Here is a 24,521-nt window from a genome sequence, read left to right on the forward strand (position 1 = left end):
CATGCAGAGACAACTAGTACATGGGCTGTTCTTCAAGAATTTACAATTTATTGAGGAAGAACTCTTATGATAAGCTAGAATGAAATAAAAGCATGAACAACTAATTCTAACTTGGGACACAAAAGAAAAGGTCACAGATAAAATATTATGTGTGGTAAACCTTAATGAATGAGTGTAAGTTCCCCAACTGGCAGAACTACTGCACTGCACAACTCCAAGAAATGACCGTACAAGGTGACCTAGCTAGGTAGAGAAAGGGCAAAGGGCACATCAAGCTAAGGATAAACATGAGCAAAAGCAGGGAAGGCATGGTATCATGTTCAGGGAAAGGTGAATTATTTGGTTCAGCTAAAATGTTGATTGGAAATATGGGTTAGGATCAGGTTAGGGCAGGTTTAAAGATTAAGCCAGCTGGGCTGGGTGCAGTGGCTCACACCTGTAACCCCAACACTTTGGGAGGCCAAGGCAGGCGAAATCACTTGAGGTCAGGAGTTCAAGACCACGCTGGCCAACATGGCGAAATCCGATCTATACTAAAAATACAAAAATTAGCCAGGCGTGGTACTGCATGCCTATAATCCCAGCTACTTGGGAGGCTGAGGCAGGAGAATCACTTGAGCCCAGGAGGTGGAGGTTGCAGTAAGCAGAGATCGCCCCACTGCACTCCAGCCTGGGCAACAGAGTGAGACTCTGTCTTAAAAAAAAAAAAAAAAATTAAGCCAGCTTAAACTTAAGTATTTAACTTGTGCTTCAGGAAAAGAAATCTAGCAGAAGTATGGAAATTGAGGAGGGAAAGAGACTGGAGGCAAATTAAGACTTGAGTGAGAGAAGCCTTAAATGGAGCATCAAAAATAAAAAGACAATTTTGTCACTTTCTGCTAGGTCACCTGGTTTAATGTAGTATGAATCAAAATATTAGTGACATGATCCAGCTACCTGAACAATTTTAGTATATCTCAAATAAACTTCAGTAAGAAATATGTACATGCCCAGTACCTTCACTTTCCCAGGCCTGGAGCTGATCTTGATCCCTTGTAGCACTGCCTAATACCTCTCGAGGCACAGGTTCCATTCGTGCATCCACATTCTTTTGGTGAGAAGACTGGTTAAAACCTTCAATGGCCTTTTGGAAAAAGAAGTTCAGCTCCTCAAAGTTCATGGCCTGGAGCTCTGCATAAAGTTCTACCTGTTGGGCTTCTTCAAGCTCATTCCAGAAACGTAGTAGGTGCTCTTGCCCAGCTTTGGACAACGTGACTTTGAGGTCATTAATGTTCATAATGCTCTAATAGCCAAGCTTTGTAGAAATAGGGGTGTAATGTATGTACCTGTAAACCTAAAAGAGAAAAGTAATTAATGGCATGTCAAAATCCAACCTCCAAAATTGAGGGCTTTTTTCCCCTCTAAAAATAAGAATATTTCAAAACGATGTTAAAAAAATTAACTTCTGCTTTTCCATCACTCAATATTTGTAAGAGATCAAACCTGTAAGACAATAATATGTACCAGGCACTTCTAAGTACTTTACCTTCATGGTCTTGTTTAATTTTCAACAACACTATGGCATAGGCACTATTATTACCACTCTTTTACAGCTGAGAAGACAGGCAGAGAGGCTAAGTAAACTAACCAGTGAGTGGAGCTGGGACAGGAACCCAGGCAGCCTGATGACATGGTTCACACTCTCTACCACGCTTAGTTGTCTCTGTATTAGTCCTCTGACCACTATGCTACCACTGAAAGAACACCTGACTGCTTAATATTTAAATGTTTTCCTTGTATCTCTAATGATAGAAATACTATTATGTGTTGTTGTAGTCAGTATAATGAAATATTCAGGAAGACAGAACAACCTATAATAAGGAAAAATACATTTCATTTCATTAGCAACTTCTGCAAAGAAGCAATAACACATCTATTTTCTCTACTCACTAAAAACTTGGATCCTCCTTAAAGAGACAAGCAATACACATATAACAATCAGTGAATAAGACAAATGTTTTCTAAAAAGCTATATTCTGTGATAATATAGTAAAATGTTAAACTTCATAGTGCTAAAAAATAAGAAAATGAGGAAATATTTAATCTACTTGCCCAATATAGACAAATGCAACAGGAGATAGGTGCTGTCTAGAAAGTTCACAAACAGGCACAATCTAGCCATGTGTTAAGGGTTGGGCAGACTACATAGATAAGATTAGAGGCCAGGCATGGTAGCTCACACCTGTAATCCCAGCACAGGCCTGGGCTCAGGAGTTCAAGACCAGCCTGGGCAATATGGCAAAACCCCACCCCTACAAAAAACACAAAAATTAGCCAGATGTGGTAACATATGCCTGTAGTCCCAGCTACTCGGAAGGCTGAGGTGGGAGGAACACCTGAATTTGGAAGGTCGAGGCTACAATGAGGCGTAATCATGTCACTCCAGCCTCGGCGACAGGAAATTCTATCTCAAAAAAATAAAAGATTAGGAAACAAGCAGAGCCTGGTGGCCATGATGAGCAAGCATGTGTGGGATGGAAAGCAGTAAGAAGGTTAACGTATGACAAATGATATAAAATGGCCTGGGGTAGGGCTAGATCGTGAAAAGCCTGAAAACTAACCAAAAGAATTTAGACTTCAGAGAATAAGTAATAGAAAGCGAACAGTAGATTCTCAAACAGGGCAGTGTTACCATGCTTTAAAGAGATGAGAGAAAGGAGCAATGGCATACAATAGATTGTAAGGAGGGACAACTAGAAGCAGGAAAAGAAGTTAAAAGACAACCGCAGGTATGAAATACCAAAGGTCTGAACCAGATTAGTGGCAGAGAAAATGAGAGTGAAAGGAATAAATTTGAGGGTCACTGTAAAGAATCATCACTGCATTATAATTGCTTCGATGTGAGGGACAGAGGTTAAAAGTAGGTACTAAAGACACTTATCTTCTCTTCCTATAAGAACAGTGAAAAGTAATACACATGGTAGTTCAGAGCACAATTCTAGGCTAAGCTGAGCCACTTAATTTCCCCATGCCTCGGTTATCTTATCTGTAAAATGAGATTAATAATAGTATCTACCTCACCAGGATCATTAAACATCAAACACCATTTACAAGCTCAGGTCTAGAGAACCTACATCTGTGTGTTCCCTGAGGTGGTAATAACAACACTCAGCTTTCAATGTTCATTATGGTATTAAAAGGCATTCCTATTGATTTATATAGGTTTCAAGAGTCATGATGCTATTATTTTTTAATTTTAAAAAATCACATTAAAAAAGACACTTGAGAGGAACAGATTTATATTAAACTATTTTCCAAGGAATGTAGTTTTTCCCAAGACCTTAGTTATGCTACTGCTTTGCCTCTGATTTAAGGGAGTACATCGTAGTAGGAAGATCAGCAAGGAACCAGATAACCAAAGAATAGTAAGTCCCTGTTCTTGGTCCTTCTCTATCATTTGATTCTATGCAATCATTTTTACCTCCCTGTGCATAGATTTCCTCATGAATATAAGACAACCAACCTTTCTCACATGCCTTCAAGATAGTCAAGAGTAAAGAGTGCTCTGTCTGATAAAAGGCATACACAAACATATTACTACAACATTTTAAGATATAAACCAAACTTTTCCTAAAAGATCATTAGATACTCCTCCACCTTCAGACACTTGGGAAAATGAATCCATGCAAATAAGATACCTCATAGGGCCGGGCACGGTGGCTCACGCCTGTAATTCCAGCACTTTGGGAGGCCGAGGCGGGCGGATCATGAGGTCAAGAGATGGAGACCATCCTGGCCAACATGGTGAAACCCCATCTCTACTAAAAATACAAAAATTAGCTGGGCATGGTGGCACGCGCCTGTAGTCCCAGCTACTCAGGAGGCTGAGGCAGGAGAATCGCTTGAACCGGGGAGGCGGAGGTTGTAGTAAGCCGACATCACGCCACTGAACTCCAGCCTGGCAACAGAGTGAGACTCTCCGTCTCAAAAATAAAAATAAAAAAAAAAAAGGGTACCTCATAGGTTAAACTTTGATATCTGGGCCTAAACCACTGGTAACATGTGTTCATCTACATGTTGTATAATGTTCATAATGTAACGACCATACTTGAGTTTTGGACAAGCACAATTCATCTATTATATTTATTTGAGGCAGATATAAGCACCTTCATGCCACAAAAATAGTAGCATGTTTCCCATTAACGATGTTTAGAGGCATGTGTGTGTAATGGTAAGCAGCAATTAACAGAAGAGTTAAAAGATATGGATTTTTATTTTGACAACCGAAATCTGAAAAAGTTGAAAATCTGCTCGAGAAATTATGACAAAACTTGGTACATGCCCACAGCCTAATCCATCTGCATCAAAATATATGACAAATTTGGTAATAATCTACCATTATCAAATATATTTTTATTAGAATTTAAATACCAGTATTAAAGAAATCCAGTATTTCTCCCTCCTTTTCTGGCTTCCCCCACCCAGCCCCTATCTCTGCTGGTATACGTATGCCCTCGAAATGAATAAGTAAACCTCTTAAAGCTTTTGAAAAACAGTACCAGAGTTGAGACATAACCACCAACTGAATCCTATAAATGCTTGGCAGCACAGCCTATGAAGTCTTTCTTTGCTCCAGCTAAGTGAGCCAACTGACTAACCGTGAAGGAATAGACAACTGTCTTGAGTTTCCGGCGAACTCTTGGATCCACACCCAGTGAATTTCACCTAAAAGTCCTTAAACTTTTGCAATACCAAATGACACACACATATGATCATAATCCTATTACCTGATTTCAGATTTCATAAACCATGTAGAAGTAAGTGTAGCACAGCGACAGGCCAAAGTTCAAGCAGCCATATGTTCAGCATACGTGTGCTCAGCCCTCCAATACCATCCTTCTGCTTGGCCAGGAGAGGGGAAACCCAGAAATTTCAATTCTCTCTCACTACCAGTATCATGGCAAACGAAACCAAAAAAAAGAAAGAAAAAAGTGGCAAGCAGACAGGTTTTGTCCCACTGTCCTGTCCTCCAAATGTATCCCCTGTCTTTGTCAGACCTCTCAATTCTTTTCCTCATATATTCAAGACACACCAACTCGCTTCCACCTGACAGTGCCAACGATCTCCTGTCCCACTACAGGCCCCCACACTTGGTATAACTGTCCACAAGGCCCTAGCCTGAGAGCCTCGAGGTCTCTACTGCCCACCCGGGAGAGGCCCCACTCCCAACCCCACACGCCTACACGACCCCCTCGGACTCAGACACTGGCCCAGACCTCCTCCCACAACGCCCCCAGTCCATCTGGGGCGCGCTCATTCCATCCCTGGCCCCGCCATCCACCCGGCTGCCCAGCCCACACACCCTCTCGCGGGGTGGCGGAGGATGGGGTGCGACTGCGGGGCGCACGGGCTGGGGTGTGTGTGTGCGGGCGAGCGGGAGGCTCCTCGGCGTGTGCTCGGCTGCCCGCGCTGTGCACGTTCGTGCGACGCGTGTCCACGTCTGAGCGCGTGGCCCTGTGGGCGGTGGGGCCAGGCCCTCCGCCCGCCCGGGTCCCGAGCCCCGCTGTCTTCTGGCTGGGCTGGGAGCCCCTCACCTTTCTCGGCGAGACCGCAGCTACGCCCGTCTCCAGCTCCTTCCGCGCGGCCACTCATCGGCGTCCCGCGCCCGCTCCGAATATATACCCTCATCCGGGGGGCCGCGGCGGCGGGGCGGGCCGGGAGCGGGGGCCAAGGGGAGCGCCAGCCCCGGCCACCCCGCCCCTCTCGCCACGACTAGTGGCTGCCGGCGCCTGGAGGAGTGGAAGCCGACCGCCCAGACACGTCAGCGCCGGGAGCGCAGACGACGACGCGGACGCGGAGGCGGCCGCGGCCCGGGGCGCCGGGGCGGGGCTAGAGATGGGGGCCGGGCGTGAAAGGAGTAACCCGCCGGGGCTGGGCGGGGCCTAGTGCGTCACTCATTCTCTGGGCCAATGGGGATGGTCCTGGAGCGCAGTCGGCTGGCGTCCGGGTCCCTCCTGCGCACTAACTGAGGGTGAAGGATGTCAGTTGGGTCTGCTAGGAGGGGCCAGGAGCCGGCCGGCAGAGAGCGGCTCGTGGGTCCCAGGACCCCTGACGTCCCTAGGTTGTACTGGGAGGTGCGAGCCCAAGGCTCTTAGTCGGCCCAGCGGCACGGGGCACAAGCGGGCCACAGAGATGGGCAGGGAGCTGTGTCCCCAGGGTGGCGGATTTCCGAGCCACCCACGCGGGTGGTTGGGAAAGGGCGGCGGATTTTCCTGCGGAGAAACTTTCAGGGCGGGCCTGGCGCGCTCTCTGACCTTGGGCTAGTTATTTTGTGTGCAGTTCACAAGATGCCTGGCCGGGCTCCAAACTCGCTCTCTGTTTGGTTGTGTTTTGGCTCCCAAGAAGGCGAAGCCAGGCCTTTTTTCTTTTGCACAAACAGACAGGAAAGGAGAGAGGAAATGCAAGCAAAGGTATTAGGTAGCCTAAGGTAGTATAAGCCCGGGGTCATCTTTGTGAGTTTGCAGACTTAACGTCGCTAGGCCTCAGTACTCTGCAGAAAGATGGTGGAGGACCTAGATGACCTCCCAGGCCATTCCAGGACCAGTGTTTACAGTCCTGTTACATAACCTAGTGTGGGTGTGCACACACAGGTTATTATATGTTCAGCACTGTGCCCTTGGAAGCTATGTTTACATTTAAAGTTGTGTTGCATTTTGCAGCTTTTGCAAGAAGTGAAATATGTTGAAATACGAAAATACCTAGATTTAACATACCACCTATCATAAAGAGATTCAGGCGCCTTTCTTCTACTTTTTTGGGTGCAAAGGCCTTTTCATTCCCTTTACCAATTGCATAATCACCCACTGCCTCAAGTAACAACAGAAAAACTTAAACTTGGTAAGTAATGCTGGTAGATTTACATTCAGGAGATTGAATACTCTCCATCTCTCATGATCCTAGAACTTCCTTCGTTTCTTTGAAAGAAGAATAGTGTAGTGATTGGTTTATAGTGTAGTGATTGGTTTCTTAATCATGGGATCTGAAGACAATTTCAGCTTTATTGCTTGTGATCTTTGGCAAGCTACTTGTGCTATCAGTTTTCTCATCTATAAAAAACAGACAATAAAGATGAAAATGCCATTTGGTGGTTGTATTAAACCAATCGATATAAATGAAGTATGTAAAACAGTAAACACTAAATAACCTTTAGTTATTATTTATTATTGAGTACTTATTAATTCAAACTAGGAGACCCAGATTCAAAATCAGTCTACGCTTACTAACTGTGTGACTTTGGGTAAGTCATTTAACCACTCCAAACTCCAATGTCCTTTTATGAAATGAAGCTAATACCTATTTCACATGGGTATAGTAAAAAGTGAGAAAGAACCTAAGATAATGTCTGGAATATTATAGGCATTCTATAAGTCGTAGATGAATGACTGAGTAAAGAGCAAAATTATTAGTTAGCAATCCTTTAAAGAAAAAAGATAGAACTGAGGTCCAGCTCAATGTTTTTAATGAACTACTATAAAATCAAATTTGTACTTTTACCCTTTTTTGCTGACGTTTCATTTGTTTGTTATTCTGGTTACTAGGCATAAGAGGGGCCGTAATCTCATCTTGCCAGCTAAATGTCCAGAAATGTCTAACACTAGAGTTATTTCTGTCCTTCGAAATACTTTTTATATACATGGTCTTTTAAGAGCTGATTGAAGAAAACAAGGCAACGATGTTCACACTACCTATGATTTTTTGACATTACACCAAAGGTATCAGCTAATGAAGTTAGACAACAGAAATCCTAAGAGGCTTATAAATTAGAAAAAATATATAAGAATTAAAAAATTATTTTTTAAGAATTTTAAAAAGTCGTAAAACTACTTCGACTTGCAAATGACAAGAGAGAATACCTGGAAAACCCTTGAGAGTCAACAATAAGACTAACAAACCACAGAAAAATTTTTGTTAGTGTATTAGTCCGTTTTCACACTGCTATCAAGAGATACCCAAGACTGGGTAATTTATAAAGAAAAGAGGTTTAATTGACTCACAGTTCTGCATGGCTGCAGAGGCCTCAGGCAACTTACTATCCTGGTGGAAGGCACCTCTTCACAGGGCAGCAGGAGAGAGAATGAGTGCTGAGCAAAAGGGGAAGCCCCTTACAAAACCATCATATCTGCCAGGCGCGGTGGCTCACGCCTGTAATCCCAGCAGTTTGGAGGCTGAGGCGGGCAAATCACGAGGTCAAGAGTTTGAGATCAGCCTGGCCAACATAGTGAAACCCTGTCTCTATTAAAAATACAAAAATTAGCTGGGTGTGGTGGCACGCACCTGTAGTCCCAGCTACTTAGGAGGTTGAGGCAGGAGAATCGCTTAAACCTGGGAGGCGGAGGTTGCAGTGAGCCTAGATTTCACCACTGCACTCCAGCCTGGGTGACAGAGCGAGACTGTCTCAAAAAAAAAAAAAAACAAAAAACAAAAAACAGATCTAATGAGAACTCATTATCACAAGAACACTATGGCAGAAACCACCCCAGTGATTCAATTATCTCCACCTGGTCTGGCCCTTGACACATGAAGATTATTACAATTCAAGGTGAGATTTGGGTGGGGACACAGAGACAAACCATATCAGTAAGGTAGCAAGTTATAAAATGAACATATAGAAATCAATAGCTCTCATATACACACATTATAACATTTAGAAGACACGATGGTGGAGAAAATCCCATTTATAACAGCAATAAAAAAAATTAAGTATAAATTTAGCGCAAAATGTGCAAAATCTGTGTAAGGAGAGTTATAAAAGATGCCTGAAAGCCACACAAGATACTTGATCAAATGAAAAAATTCTGGAGCTATTTCATGTGTGTTGCGGATGTGAACAAATGACTAAATAAATTGATTTTGGTCATTGTGCTGTGGTTATGTAAAAGAATGTTTATGTTCCTAGGAAAGACATACTAAAATATTTAGGGGTAAAAGAATATGATGTCTGTAATTCTTAAATGGCTCAGAAAGATCAGGAGCGATGGCTCACGCCTGTAAGCCCAACACTTTGGGAGGCCAAGGCGAGAGGATCACTTGAGCCTAGGAATTTGAGACTAGCCTGGGCAACATGGCAAAACCCCATCTTTATTAAAAAACACAAAAATTAGCCGGGCATGGTGGTATGTGCCTGTGGACCCAGCTACTCCCAAGGCTGAAGCAGGAGGATCGCTTTAGTCCAGGAGATTGAGGCTGCAGTGAGCTGTGATCATGCCACTACACTGCAGTATGGGTGACAGAGTGAGACCCTGTCTCAAAAACTAAATAAATAAAAGGCTCAGAAAGAAATATATGTGCATAAATACATGGGGGTAGGCAAGAAAGAAATTTGGGAGGCAAAGGAAATAATAGTAAAGTAAATGGAGGAAAACACAATTCGTTAATTTAAAGGGTATTTAGAACTTCTTTATACTGTTCTTCAAGTAAGATTGAAATTACATAAAATTTGAAAATACAACCAGCAGTGGAGTTGTTCATTACCAGTCCAACACAAAAGAAAATCTTTAACCCAGAGAGCACACAGCTCTGAAGGAAAATGATCCAGGAAAGGTGTGACAGTGTACAGAACAGCATATCTGTACCATGTCGCAAGCCTTCTGGCATCTGGTCAGAATGCCACATCACCTGAGAAGCTGTAAATGCCACCGGTAAGTGCTGTTTATGGTGGCAACTGTGCCTCCTTAGTACGGGAATAATGATAGGAAAATGTTTTTCTGTGATTCTCAGCCTTTTAGTTGGATACAGTGGAGGCTTAGATGAAGAGCACAGAAAGCTGTACAGAGCGGGCATTGCCTGAAATCCCTCCATGTTTATATATGGATGTCTCTGAAGTTGAACTATTCTCTTAAGCGCAAACTGGCGTGTTGTCAGCATTCAAAAAAGAACAAACTGATGTTTGCTCAAAATATGTTTATTTGGCTGCTCTGTGCTAGACTTTGTGATAGACATTCTAGGGAATCAAAAGATTCTGTGTCCTTAAGGGCTTATAGTGCAATAATAGAGATAGAAGAGGTTTCTTTTTCAATGCAGAGAGTCATAAGCGCCATAGTGAATGCACAAATAAAGGATTTCAGAGCTCAGAGGAGGGAAAGGATGAAGGAATGAAGAGGTTTCCCAAAAGGACAGCCAGAAGCTTTGGGAAAGAGGCAGGAGGCAAGGGACAGCCTCACTCCTCATGGGAGGCTGCCTTTTGATAAGCAGCCTTGGGGATAGAGGCCTTCATGTGTTTCCCCCCTTGTAACACCATCACCTTCTCTAACTCCTGCTGCCTCCTTAATGAAAAAGACTAAGGAATTTGTACTCAGGTTGAGAACTTAGAAAGTAAGACATCTGGCCAGGCGTGGTGGCTCAGGCCTGTAATCCCAGCACTTTGGGAGGCGGAGGCGGGCAGATCACATGAGGTCAGGAGTTTGAGACCAGCCTACCAACGTGGAGAAACCCTGTCTCTACTACAAATACAAAATTAGCCGGATATGGTGGCACATGCCTGTAATCCCAGCTACTTTGGAGGCTGAGGCAGGAGAATCACTTGAACCCGGGAGGCAGAGGTGGCGGTGAGCTGAGATGGCACCATTGCACTCCAGCCTGGGCAACAAGAGCAAAACTCTGTCTCAAAAAAAAAAAAAAAAGTGAGATATCTACTTAAGGGTTGCTATTAAATAAGCTGTAAAATTTGAAACACCAAAATGGAATATTTACCAAAATGTATGTATTTTTAGCAGTGTATTATGATCTCAGCTTGGTTTTCCAAAAGATAATATTTCATCTACTAGATAGATAGATAGACAGAGAGATAGATAGATAGAGCCGGGCACGATGACTCACACCTGTAATCCAAGCACTTTGGGAGGCCGAGGCAGGTGGATTGCCAGAGCCCAGGAGGTCAAGACCAGCCTAAGCAACATGGAGAAACCCTGTCTCTACCAAAAATACAAAAAATTAGCTGGTGTGCTGGTGTGCACCTCTGGTCCCAGCTACTCGTGAGGCTGAGGCAGGAGAATCACTTGAGTCTGGGAGGCAGAGGTTGCAGTGAGCCCAGATTACACCACGGCACTCCAGCCTGGACGACAGAGTGAGACCCACATCTCAAAAATAAAATAAAATAAAATAAAACAGGTATATAGAAGCGGTGAGACCTGGAAAAAAATCACCTAAATTCCCTGAACTTCAGTTTCCTTATCTACAAAATTGAAATATGGAGTTGGAAAGAGAATTAAAAGAGAAAAAACCTAGCACACAGTAGCTATTCAATAAATATTAGGTGAATTCAAGGTCAGGAGTTCGAGACCAGCCTGACCAACATGGTGAAACCCTGTCTCTACTAAAAATACAAAAATTAGCTGGGCGTGGTGGTGCGCGCCTGTAATCCCAGCTAATCAGGAGGCTGAGGCAGGAGAATCACTTGAACTCGGGAGGTGGAGGTTGCAGTGAGCTGAGATGGTGCCATTGCACTCCAGCCCAGGTGACAGAGCGAGACTCTGTCTCAAAAAAAAAAAAAAAAAATTAAATTAAATTAAATTAAATTAAAATAAAATAAATAATAAATAAATGTCAGGTGAATAAATGAAAGACAGAAGGAAAGAAAGAAAAAAGTGAAATAGAATAGTCCTCTATTAAAAATATGGAATCAGGCTGGGCTAGGTGGCTCACACTTGTAATCCAGCACTTTGGGAGGCCAAAGTGGGTGGATCACCTGAGGTCAGGAGTTCGAGACCAACCCGACCAACATGGTGAAACCCCGTCTCTACTAAATACAAAAAATTAGCCAGGAGTGGTGGTGAGCACCTGTAATCCCAGCTACTTAGGAGGCTGAGGCAGGAGAGTTGCTTGAACCCAGGAGGCGGAGGTTGCAGTGAGCCAAGATTGCACCATTGCACTCCAGCCTGGGCAACAAGAGTGAAACTCTGTCTCAAACAAACAAACAAACAAACAATCATACCGCGATTACAGGAGAGATGTTTTAAGTGGGCCATTACTACAAACAAATTAAAAAATTCAAGACATACAAGAGTAGGTTTTGTGTCTTGTCTTTTAGGGATGATAGAATTATGGTGATTTTTATATTCTTTTGGATGATTTTGAGGGGTTATTTTCTAAATATGCTACAGAGGAAATTGTTTTATAATTAGGAGAATTTTTTTTTAATTTCAGAAGAGCAGGCATGCTAACAACTTAAAAAGCTGCTTCCTTGATTGTTCTTCTCTGAAGTCATGACAGATATGTGCCAGTCTGGCCACACTCTCTTGCTTAGTACAACCAGTAATGATCCATCACCCAGGGTTTTTTGTTTTTGTTTTGTTTTGTTTTGTTTTTGAGACAGGGTCTCCATCTCTTGCCCAGGCTGGAGTGCAGTGGCATGATCTCAGTTCACTGCAACCTCCACCTCCCGGGTTCAAGTGATTCTCATGCCTCAGCCTCCCAAGTAACTGGGGTTACAGACATGTGCCACCATGTGTGGCTAATTTTTGTATTTTTAGTAGAAAACGTGCGTTTTGCCATGTTGTCCGGCTGGCCACGAACTCCTGGCCTTAAGTAATCCACTCACCTCTGCCTTCCAAAGTGCTGGGATTACAGGCGTGAGCCACTGTGCCTTGCCCCACCAAGATTTTTTAACAGTAGGCTGGTATTAGCAAGTATACACTAGAGGAGCCTTCCCTCCATTGTCCTGAGTGCAATGGCCTCAGCTAGTCCACTGAACTTCTGCAAATGTCCGAATTATTTCCCAGCAGTATAGACAACACACCAGGAGAAAGTCTGGCTCAACTCAAGGCTCTGTTCAAGGCAAGGCCTGAGCATTCATGAGGTCACTGTTTCTGAGAGCCTTCAAATAAACGGGTGGGGTGGGATTAGGGTTTTGACTTTCCTGTTGACAGTTTCCTAGGACATGACTACTTCATTCTCCCAAGAGATCATGCTGACTTAGCTTACCACTTCTTCCACCCTATAAATTTTCTGTACTTCAAAGTGTGTTGTGAAATTCTGTGGAATGATGAGTACACTCTATTAAATGACAAATTTATTTTTTTTACCGAGTGTTTCCCACACCCTCCAAAAGTATATGCTGTCCTTCAGAGGGTTAAGTTGTCAGAAAAATATTTGTGCATCTACAGTGTGTGGGATGCTGGGGATGATATACAAAGATGAGTAAACGTACAACCTCTCAAAACTGATTATAACCTAAGAATCACATAAATAACAAAATGGAATGAACAGGAGAGAAAGTGGGCAAGAAAGTATTGGTGTGCCAGGTACAGTGGCTCATACCTGTAATCCCAGCACTTTGGGAGGTCAAGGCGGGCCAATCGCTGGAGCTCAGGAGTTTGAGGCCTGCCTGGGCAACATGGCAAAACCCTGCCTCTACAAAAAATACAAAAATTAGCCAGGCATGATGGCACATGCCTGTGGTCCCAGCTACTCCAGAGGCTGAGGTGGGAAGATCACTTGAGCCCAGGAGTTTGAGGCTGCAGTGAGCCGTGATTGTACCACTGCACTCCAGCCTGGGCAACAGAACCAGACTCTGTCTCAAAAAAAAAAAAGAAAAGAAATAAAAATTGAGAGTATCAATGTGTGATAATTACAGGAGGTACACAACCACAGGATTCCACACTGAGGTATGGTCTTTATAGTGTGGAGGAGTGGACTTGAAATTTTATTCCTGTGTTGTTGACTGGAAATTACCTGGTTCACCTCCCTTAATTCATAGATAAGGAGACAAAATTTCTCATAAGTTAAGAGATTAACTAAAGGAAAGAACAAGTAGTTAAGAAAAAACAGGAGGATCAGAAGTCAATCTATTGCCACATAACAGAGATCCTCTGAAGGTAATGAGTGTAAAAATAATCCAGTCATTAAAAACCTCAACCACCATAATCAATTATTCCAATATATTTTCTTCTCTTAAAACTAAATGGCTTGTAACCATTATGAGTCCTAGGTCAAATACTTAATGCATACTCTTGAGAGCCCACTTGGCTGAATCTTTCTTTTTTTTTTTTTTTTTGAGATGGAGTTTCACTTTGTCACCCAGGCTGGAGTGCAGTGGCACAGTCTCAGCTCACTGCAAATTCTGCCTCCCAGATTCAAGGAATTTTCCTGTCTTAGCCTCTCAAGTAGCTGGGATTACAGGCGCCTGCCACCACGCCCAGTTAATTTTTTGTATTTTTAGTAGAGACTGTTTCGCCATGTTGCCCAGGCTGGTCTCGAACTCCTGGCCTCCAGCGATCCACCCACCTTGGCCTCCCAAAGTGTTGAGATTACAGGCGTGAGCCACCACACCCGGCCTTGGCTGGATCTTTCTAATGCAGGCAGCCACACAGTGTTACTCTCTGCAAAGGAAATTCCTCAAAAACCTAGCCTAGAATGGCATCTGACCTACATTGAAACCAGAAGGGCAGCATACTTTATTCTAAACCTGCCTCTCCACCTATTTGGTCATTGTTCAGCCATCCATCTCTGCTGGGCTGTTGACCTTCCACAAGATGGTTTCTCAGATGTGGATGATTTCTCAGAATATAATTTTCATAATATAGTTTTTCAGCTCTACTCTAAGTGAACATGTCTGAATTTATTGTGCATTTTATCTCTTATCCTTCTCACACATACGATATACCACAAGTTATTTTTGTTGGAGATATCTCCTGGTCACCTATTCCTTCTTTATGAATAGACAACAAATTAACTTTGTTTCTATTTTCCAGGTAATATCTTAGGCACAGCAAAAACTTCCTCAACATTTTTTGCTCCAGACCTCATATCTCCCCTTGGCCTGTGTTACTGAATATTAGTGGAAGAAAGAACCGATGTTGCAACAAAAGTCTCTGGCAGTGCTAACTGGCTTGACATCAAAATTGAATTACAAAAACAAAAAAAGAAAAAAATTGAATTACAAAAGTGTGGTTTCAAAACTTCCTTGGGTTCTCAGAGCTGCTGGGTAATTATTTCCTGTGTCCCCCCAAAGCATTTATTTATTCATTTAATTTGTCATTAACTGCTTAACATAATAGGTAAGAATATGAACTCTGAAGCCAGACTACAAGAGTTGGAGTCTTGGCTCTGCAGTTACTATGACCTTCAACAAGTTAACTGATGTCTCCATGCCTTGATTCCCAAATGCAGTCATAAATAAAACCTATCAGGCCTGGCGTGGTGGCTCACACCCATAATCCCAGCACTTCGGTAGGCCGAGGCAGGAGAATTGCTTGAGCCCAGGAATCCGAGAGCTAGCCTGGGCAACATAGTGAGACCCCGTCTCTAAAAAAAAAAAAAAAAAAAATTAAAGTAGAAAAAGAAATAAGACCTACTTAATAATAAGACCTACCGACTAGAGTTGCTGTGAAGATTAATATTTATAAAGTGTTTAGAGCAGTTTCTGACACAGAATAAGAGCTCTGTAAGTTTTTGTTTAAAAAATTATATTTGTTGGCTGGGTGCAGTGGCTCACGTCTATAATCCCAGAACTTCGAGGTGAGCAGATCACTTGAGGTCAGGAGTTCGAAACCAGGCTGGCCAACAGGGTGAAACCCCGTCTCTACCGAAAATACAAAAATTAGCCAGGCGTGGTGGCAGGTGCCTGTAGTCCCAGCTATTTGGGAGGCTGAGGCAGGAGAATTGCTTGAACCCGGGAGGCAGAGGCTGCAGTGAGCCGAGATAGTGCCACTGCCCTCCAGCCTAGGCGACCGAGCAAGACTCCATCTCACTATATACATATATATACACCTATATATGTGTGTATGTGTGTGTGTGTATATATATATATATATATATATACTCACAAAGCTAAACTTAGCAAATATGTGTGTGTGAGTGTGTATATATATATACAAAACTTCATGATGGAAAGAAAGGAGAGAAAGAAGGGAAGGAGGGAAGGAGGGAGGGAGAGAGGGAATAAGGAAGGAAGGAAGGAAATCACCTTTTGGGCCTGGCACATAAAACAAATCCTGTATGTGTGTGTATACACAAACACACACACACACATATATTTGCTAAGTTTGGCCTTGTGAGTGTCAGGTATTGAGAATAGAATGGTGTGCATTTGGAGGGGGTTTGTGTAACCCCTCTCCTTGAGTGCAGGCAGGACCTGTGACTTGCTTCTAACAGAATATGGAAAAGGAGATACTCACTCCCCTGAACACTTTATGCTATTTGACAAAGGTGAGTAGATGTCACTCCCAAGATCATGTTACATTATGTAAGACTCCTTCTTGCCAACAAACTATTTTCACAATTCGGCTGGCCTTGAGGAAACCAGCTGCCATGTTGTGAATGGCCTGTGGAGGACCACATGGCAGAGAACTGCATGCAGCTTCTAGGAGCTGAGAGTGGCCTCCAGCCAACAAAAACACAAACAAACAATAAGAAAACAACAACAACAAAACCCTGAAATTTGCAATCCTGCAAATGCGAGGAAACAGAGGGAGCTTGGAATTGGAGTCTTCTCCAGTCAAGCCTCCAGGTGAGAATGCAGTGAAGCTGACATCTTGACTGCAGTCTGGTGGGACCTTGAAGCAGAAAACCCAGGTAAGCCCTGGGCCAACAACACCTTGATTGCAACCTTGTGAGAGACCCTGAACGAGAATACTCAGGTAGATGAACATATTGGAGAAAAATGTGCAATCATGCTGACTGGTCTGACTTTAAATTCATGAACACCACAGAAATATGATATGCTATATTTCTCTAGTCTAGAGAAATATCATTTTACCATCCTCCTAGATGACTATTTCACATCTTTTTCTTTTTCCTCAGGCCTCTATAATCTTCTCCCCCATGCTCACTCTCAACAGATAACCTTGCTTCTTTCATTGAGAAAACAAAAGCAATCAGAAGAGAACTTTTACAAGTTCTCACCATCACACCCTCCCATGTACTTGTATCTGCACCCATATTTTTATCTTATCTCTATGTGCTTAGGATAAACTGTCCATGGTTCAACCCCTCTACCTGTGTGCTAGATCCCATCCTTTCATGCCCACTCAAGGACATCGTTCTGGGGCTTGAATTATTTAATTTTTTAAAATTTAATTGAGACGGGGTTTCGCCATGTTGCCCAGGCTGGTCTCAAATGATCCACCTGCCTCATCCTCTCAAAGTGCTGGGATTACAAGTGTAAACCACCATGCCCGGCCTTGAATACTTACTTACACAATTAACATGTCTTTAACTGAATTCCCAAATCATTCCTATACACCTCCAAAACTACCTGCTTCCCTCCCTCAGTCTTCCCTATCTCTATGGTTTCTCAGGCCAAAAATCTTAGAGTCGACCGGGCGCGGTGGCTCACGCCTGTAATCCCAGCACTTTGGGAGGCCGAGGCGGGCGGATCACAAGGTCAGGAGATCGAGATCATCCTGGCTAACACAGAGAAACCCCGTCTCTACTAAAAATTAAAAAATTAGCTGGGCGTGGCAGTGTGTGCCTGTAGTCCCAGCTGCTGGGGAGGCTGAGGCAGGAGAATGGCGTGAACCCGGGAGGCGGAGCTTGCATTGAGCCGAGATTGCGCCACTGCACTCCAGCATGGGCGAGAGAGCGAGATTACGTCTAAAAAAAAAAAAAAATCTTAGGATCATCCTTCACTCCTTTTTCTCATGCCAGATCCAATCTACAGCAAATCCCATAGGCTCTATCTTCAAAGTACATCTAGAATCTGACCAATTCTCACTATCACTTTCTCCCATCATCATTTCTTACCTGGATTACATAACGGCCTCCAAACCAGTCTTGCTGCTACCCTTGCCCTTGTTTTTATCTTTTCTTTTCTTTCTTCCTTTTTTTTTTTTAAATTGAGATGGGGTCTCACTGTTGCCCAGGCTGGTTTCGAACTCTTGGGCTCAAGTGATCTTCCAGCTTCAGCCTCCCAAAGTGCTGGGATTATAGGCGTCAACGACCACACCTGGCCCCCTTGCCCTTCTTAAAGCCGTTCTCAATACAACAGCCAGAATGATGATCTGTGGATTTATAGTACTCTTGTGCTCAAAACGCTCTGATGGCTTCCTGTCTCAACCAGAATAAAATGCAAAATCATCAAATGACCCACAAGGTCATCTATGCTGTCCCACTCCACCTGGCCTGCTCCTTCTCTAACTTCTCCCTTTTATGTTCTCCATTGCCTGCCCTGGTTCACCAGACTCCAGCCACATTGGAGCTTAGAATTTGTCCTGAGGGCAGTGAGGAGTCCTTGAAGGGTTTTTCTTTTTCTTGTTTTTTTTTTTGTTTTTTTTTTTTTGAAACAGAGTCTCTCTGTTGCCCAGGCTGGAGTCCAGTGGTGTGATCTCGACTCACTGCAACCTCAGCCTCCCAAAGTGCTGGGATTACAGGTGTTAGCCACTGTGCCAGATCCCCTGAAGGGTTTTTAAAAGCCACCATTTTGTCTTCTCTGCCTATAAAGTAGGACAAAATACAGACAGTTAATATGACAGGCCTGCACCTCCTACAATACCAGCCCCTTATGTGATAAAACTGTTCTGATTGGCCTTGCTGACCCAGCAGGGGCACAAAGGGTCCCTTAGTAGCCAAGCTGGTGTTACTTGAGACTCCTTTTTTATTTTCCTTTTTGTGATGAAAGAAAGATTAAAAGCAAAAAAAAAAAAAAAAAAAAAATCAGTTAAAGACCTGAAGCTTTTAGGATTTTCAAAAGAAAAATTAGATTATTTTTTAATTTTACGATATTATAAACATTAAAATTTGAAACATACAAAGGAGAGAAAGAAGGGAAGGAGGGAGGGGGAATAAGGAAGAAAGGAGGGGAATAAGGAAGAAAGGAAGGAAATCACCTTTTGGGCCTGGCACATAAAACAATTCCTATTAAAGCTAGTATTTTTCCTTATAGAGTTGAAAGTCTAAGTACTTTTAAAAGACTATTTACTATCCTTGGCAGTGTTCCTCCCCAGGGAGAGAGAGGAACAGTGTCTTCTCTGAAGTCTTGACTTCACGTAGCACACCACACCCTGCCCCAGTTGAGCTCATTTCTCACCCACAAGTTTTTGAAAAGATGCCCTGGGGTTTGCTCATGAGCCCAGACCTTTCTGGCATCTCACTGAAGTAACTTCTGACTAGATTTGTCATGATCGTAAGGCTGTTTTAAAGAGACAATTTAGATTCTTCTTTTGACGGAATATATTTCATTGCACTGTATTCTCAACAGTTAAAATGAATGCATGATAAAATATAAACAGGCCACCCAAGAATAAAATAAATCCTTTTGATTGAAATAAACATACAGACTTTTTTCTTTTCCTCACCAGATTATCTCATTAAATTACATCATGATGGAAATCTACAGATTTTTTTTTATATATGGTGTTTGTTTGTTTGTTTTTGAGACAGAATCTCTCTCTGTTGCCAGGCTGGAGTGCAGTGGCGTGATCTCAGCTCACTGCAACCTCCGCCTCCCAGGTTCAAGCAATTCTCCTACCTCAGCCTCCCAAGTAGCTGGGACTACAGGTGCATGCCACCACACCCAGCTAATATTTGTAATTTTAGTAGAGACAGGGTTTCACCATGTTGGTCAGGATGGTCTTGATCTCTTGACCTCGTGATCTGCCTACCTCAGCCTCCCAAAGTGCTGGGATTACAGGCGTGAGCCACAGCACCCGGCATTTGTTTGTATTTTTAAAAATCAATTTGTCCTTTATTTATTTATCATTTAACATTATTCCATTAGTATTAGGTTTTATGCGGTTCTACTGTAACTCCTAAAAAAAAGTTGTGATTGTTTGGAGGTAGCCATTTTGTTTAAATAACTGTCTAAAATTGTTATTTATTATTGGCCATAAAAAACATGACTTTAGGTCACAATTTAGTACACAATAGTAAACTGCTAAAAAGCAATTTAGGAATATGAAAATATACAGTAAATGGAACTTTCCAAATGGCAGTTGTGAATTTTTTTTTCTTGTTCTATATCGCCCATGTCAGAGTGCAGTGACTCAATTACAGCTCACTGCAGCCTCAAACTCCTGGGCTCAAGTGATCCTCCCACCTCACCCTCCCAAGTAGCTGAGACTCCAGGTGCATGCCACCACGCCTGGCTAATTTTTATTTTTTTTATTTTTTGTAGAGAAAGGTATTGCTTTGTTGCCCAGGCTGGAGTGACTCTTTGATACAGCACCTGATTATAGCTGATTTGGATAATTATTAGAATAAGGAAAGCCTATATTTAAATTAACAATGTAAAATATTTTCAATTGTGTGCTTAAATTTTTTTATCACAAAAGTTAATTTTCTAATAATTATTTTGTTTTTTTGTTTGTTTGTTTGTTTGTTTTAGACAGAGTCTTGCTCTGTCACACAGGCTGGAGTGCAGTGTGCAGGAGTGTGATCTCAGCTCACTGCAACCTCCGCCTCCTGGGTTCAAGTGATTCTCTTGCCTCAGCCATCTAAGTAGCTAGGACTACAGGTGTGCGCCAACACACCCGGCTAATTTTTGTCCTTTTAGTAAAGACAGGGTTTCATCATGTTGGCTAGGTTGGTCTCAAGCTCCTGATCCACCTGCCTCAGCCTCCCAAAGTGCTAGGATTACAGGCATGAGCCACCATACCCTGCCCTGATATTATTTTCATCTTATAGTTCAATAAACTGAGGCTGAGAAATGTTAAGTAGCTTTTTCAAGGTCTCAACTGTGGCAGATTTTGAATATGAACACATCTCTCTTACTACAAATTTCATACTCTTAATCACTGAATTCATATATCCAACCATTTATTTTCCAAAATAGTAAATGCTCTGTCCAGCACCCATTTAGATAAATATTGCAGAGTAACATCTCAAAAAGACAATAATGGGCCAGGCACAATGGCTCACACCTGTAATCCCAGCTCTTTGGGAGGCTGAGGCAGGTGGAGCACGAGGTAAAGAAATGGAGACCATCCTGGCCAATATGGTGAAACCCCATCTCTACTACAAATACAAAAATTTAGCTGGACATGGTGCCATGCACCTGTAGTCCCAGCTACTCGGGAGGCTGAGGCAGGAGAATTGCTTGAACTTATTTTGTATTTTTAGTAGAGACGGGGTTTCTCCATGTTGGCCAGGAGGGTCTCGATCTCTTGACCTCGTGATCTGCCCTCCTCGGCCTCCCAAAGTGCTGAGATTACAGGCGCGACCCACTGCGCCGGGCCCCTGGAAGAAACTTTCTAAGTCATCATATCCTACCTCCCAACCAATGCATGAATCATTTCTTCAACATCTCTGACAGATAAAGAGCTAATGAAATCACGAATTAGGTATTGTCAGATAGAAATGTTATAAAATCTCTTTGTTCTATGGATGGATGTATTCATTTTACATGGATGCTGTAACAAATACTACAAACGTAGTGGCTTCAAGCCACACAAATTTGTTATATCACAGTTTCTCTGGATCAGGAAGCTGGGTAAGTTCAATTGGGTCCTTTACTTAGGGTACAAAAAGGCAAAAATCAGCTGGACGCAGTGGCTGACGCCTATAATCCCAGCACTTTGGGAGGCCGAGGTGGGTGGATCACCTGAGGTCAGGAGTTTGAGACCAGCTTGGCTAACGTGGTGAAACCCTGTCTCCACTAAAAATACAAAATTAGCTGGGTGTAGTGACAGGCGCCTGTAATTCCAGCTACTTGGGAGGCTGAGGCAGGAGAATAGCTTGAACCCGGGAGGTGGAGGTTGCAGCGAGCCAAGATTGCGCCACTGCACTTCAGCCTGGGCAACAGAGCAAGACTCTGTCTCAAAAAAAAAAAAAAAAGAAAAAAGAAAAAAGGAAAAGAAAATGCTTAAATCGAGGTGTTGGCAGACGGCTGTGCTCCTTAATGGAGCCCTGGGGAAGAATACACGTCCAGACTTGTTCAAGTTGTTGGCCATATTCAGTTTCTTGAGGTCCCTGTTTCCTTGCTGCCATCAGGCCAGGGCCAGGCTTTGCTCTTAGAGGGTGCCCACATTTATTTTCATGCTTTGCATGTGGCCTCTTCCAACAATGGCAAGTAGAGTTCTTCTCATGATTTGAATCTCTGACTTTCCCTTCTGCCACCTCTCTCTGACTCCAGCTGGAGTCAGAGAGACTCCAGTTATTTTTATTTTTTTGAGACGGAGTCATGCTCTGCTGCCCAGGCTGGAGTGCAGTAGCGTAATCTTGGCTCACTGCAACCTCCGCCTCCCAGGTTCAAGCAACTACTCTGCCTCAGCCTCCTGAACAGCTGGGACTACAGGCATGCGCCAACACGCCTGGCTAATTTTTGTATTTTTAGGAGAGACGAGGTTTCATCATATTGGCCAGTCTGGTCTCGAACTCCCAACCTCATGATCCTCCACCCTTAGCCTCCCAAAGTGTTGGGATCACAGGCATGAGCCACCACGGCCGGCCATAAAAGTTCTCTGCTTTGCCGGGTGAGGTGGCTCACGCCTGTGATCCCAGAACTTTGGGAGGCCAAGGCAAGCAGATGACATGAGGTCGAGAGTTCGAGACCAGCCTGGCCCAACATGAAGAAACCCTGTCTCTACTAAAAATACAAAAAAAATTAGCCAGGCATGGGGGCGCATGCCTGTAATTCCAGCTACTTGGGAGGCTGAGGTAGGAGAATTGCTTGAACCCAGGAGGCGGTGGAGGTTGCGGTGAGCCGAGATCGTGCCATTGCACTCTAACCTGGCAACAAGAGTGAGACTCCATCTCAAAAAAAAAAAAAAAAAAAAAAAGAAGAAAAAGAAAAAGTTCTCTGCTTTAAGGGCTCCTGTAACTGAATGTTCCCCACATCCCCATCACCAGGGATAATCCAGGATCACCTGCCTATCTTAAAGTTCATAACCTTAGCTGGATCTGCAAAGTCCCTTTTGCTATGTAATGCAACATGTTCCTTGGTTCCAGGGATTTGGGTGTGGACAACTGAGGGGTGGGGGTGGAATATCTGCCTCCCTTGTGATTCTGCCCATTTTTCTGAATACTACCACTTGAACCACCCATTCCTTTCTCTAAAACCACCTTTGCAAAAATCATAACGGTGAGAAATTATGACAGTAAAAGAGATCTGATCTAACCAACTCCACCCTGCCTTAACCTCCAAACTGCCCTTGGTCATTCCTGGGCATGGGCCAAGCTAATCTGGGGAGAATTTTAGTTTATAGTTTAAATTATAATAGCCCTTCCCTAAACTAAACCAGTTTAGTAAAACCAATGAAAGGCCGGGTGCGGTGGCTCACGCCTGTAATCCCAATACTTTGGGAGGCTGAGGCAGGCAGATCACTAGGTCAGGAGTTTGAGACCAGCCTGGCCAACATGGTGAAACCCCGTCTCTACTAAAAAAATACAAAAATTAGCTGGGCGTAGTGGTACTCGCCTGTAATCCCAGCCACTCGGGAGACTGAGGCAGGAGAATCGCTTGAACCCAGGAGATGGAGGCTGCAGTGAGCCAAAATTGCACCACTGCACTCCAGCCTGGGTGATAGAGCGAGACTCCATCTCAAAAAAAAAAAAAAACAATGAAAGTCCACCAGATTACAAGGATGAGAGGGGCCTGAATTCTGCTAAGATGTAAGCACAGTTAAATGATTACCAGCCATTATTCTGGAGGTCATAAGATTTGCAACTTCCCCAGTCACTCCTGTAAATAACTTCAGTACTGTAGAACCTAAGATTGGCCTTTTGAGATGTCTTTTCAGACTTTCGCATTTCTGACAACCAGATGGCCCCACCTAGACCAGGGGCTCCTCTGTGGCCCCCACCCAGAAGCAGACTCAGAAAAAGACCGTTTCCTACATTCCTATGATTGCATCCTCACCAATCAGTATTCCCTCTTCTGAAGCCTCATGCCCACTAAATTATGCTTGAGAAGCGCTAGCCTCTGAATTTTTGAGTTTTCAGGGAGGTTGATTTGAGTAATAATAAAACTCCAGTCTTCTGTTTAGCTGGCTCTAGGTGTATTAAACTCTCTCTATTGCAATTCCCCTGTCTTGATAAATTGGCTGTATCTAGGCAGTGGGCAAGATGAGCCCATTGGGTGGTTACATATGCACTTGACAAATAATTATTGGGCTCTTACTGTGTATCAGGCAGCATATTTGATACAGGGGATATAATAGTGACCAAGCCGGAAACAGTTCATGATCAAATGAAGCTAGAGGAGAGGCCATATTCAAATGTAATTACACTAATAAATGTTAAAGTACAATTATAATCAAAGTACGTATCTGTACTTTGAGACTGCTATGATGCTATGGTAGTACAAATTATGAAGTTGACATCACTTGGAGGGTGTGGTTCAAGAAATACTTCCTTAAAGAAGTGAAATCCCCACACATATTTGAAAAAGAGCCATTACATCTCTGAAGTATTTTTTTCAAATATTCCTTATCTTTATATCATGTCAAAACAAATAAATGTAGTGGGAGTAAGGGATATTAGTGTGTGTGTGTGTGTGTGTGTGTGTGTTTGTGTGTGTGTGTTTTAGGGGCTGTCAAAGTGGCCTACCATTTACTTCTCCTTGCCTCCATCCAGCAGAAAATGTGTTAGGGGAATTTAGGCAGACAGAATTC

General features: G+C 43.2%; 1 protein-coding gene across 15 annotated transcripts in view; it reads right to left on the reverse strand.

The window, feature by feature from the left end:
- The window catches only part of UAP1 (UDP-N-acetylglucosamine pyrophosphorylase 1), a 37,383-nt gene extending 31,613 nt beyond the window's left edge, over positions 1-5,770 (reverse strand). For 2 of the 15 annotated variants that reach the window (XM_063598749.1, XM_063598742.1), the window contains exons 1-3: positions 5,342-5,629; positions 4,767-4,925; positions 997-1,333 (exon numbers count right to left, since the gene is read on the reverse strand). In XM_063598749.1, the coding sequence (XP_063454819.1) occupies positions 997-1,276 (280 nt within the window). In that variant the 5' untranslated portion in view covers positions 1,277-1,333; positions 4,767-4,925; positions 5,342-5,629. Of the gene's footprint in view, positions 1-996; positions 1,334-4,766; positions 4,926-5,341 lie in introns of all 15 variants that reach the window. The other 13 variants (XM_034939311.3, XM_034939306.3, XM_055112234.2 and 10 more) reach the window with 11 other exon arrangements.
- Positions 5,771-24,521: the final 18,751 nt, after the last annotated feature.

Source organism: Pan paniscus, chromosome 1, assembly GCF_029289425.2.
Source record: "Pan paniscus chromosome 1, NHGRI_mPanPan1-v2.0_pri, whole genome shotgun sequence".
Classification (NCBI taxonomy): domain Eukaryota; kingdom Metazoa; phylum Chordata; class Mammalia; order Primates; family Hominidae; genus Pan; species Pan paniscus.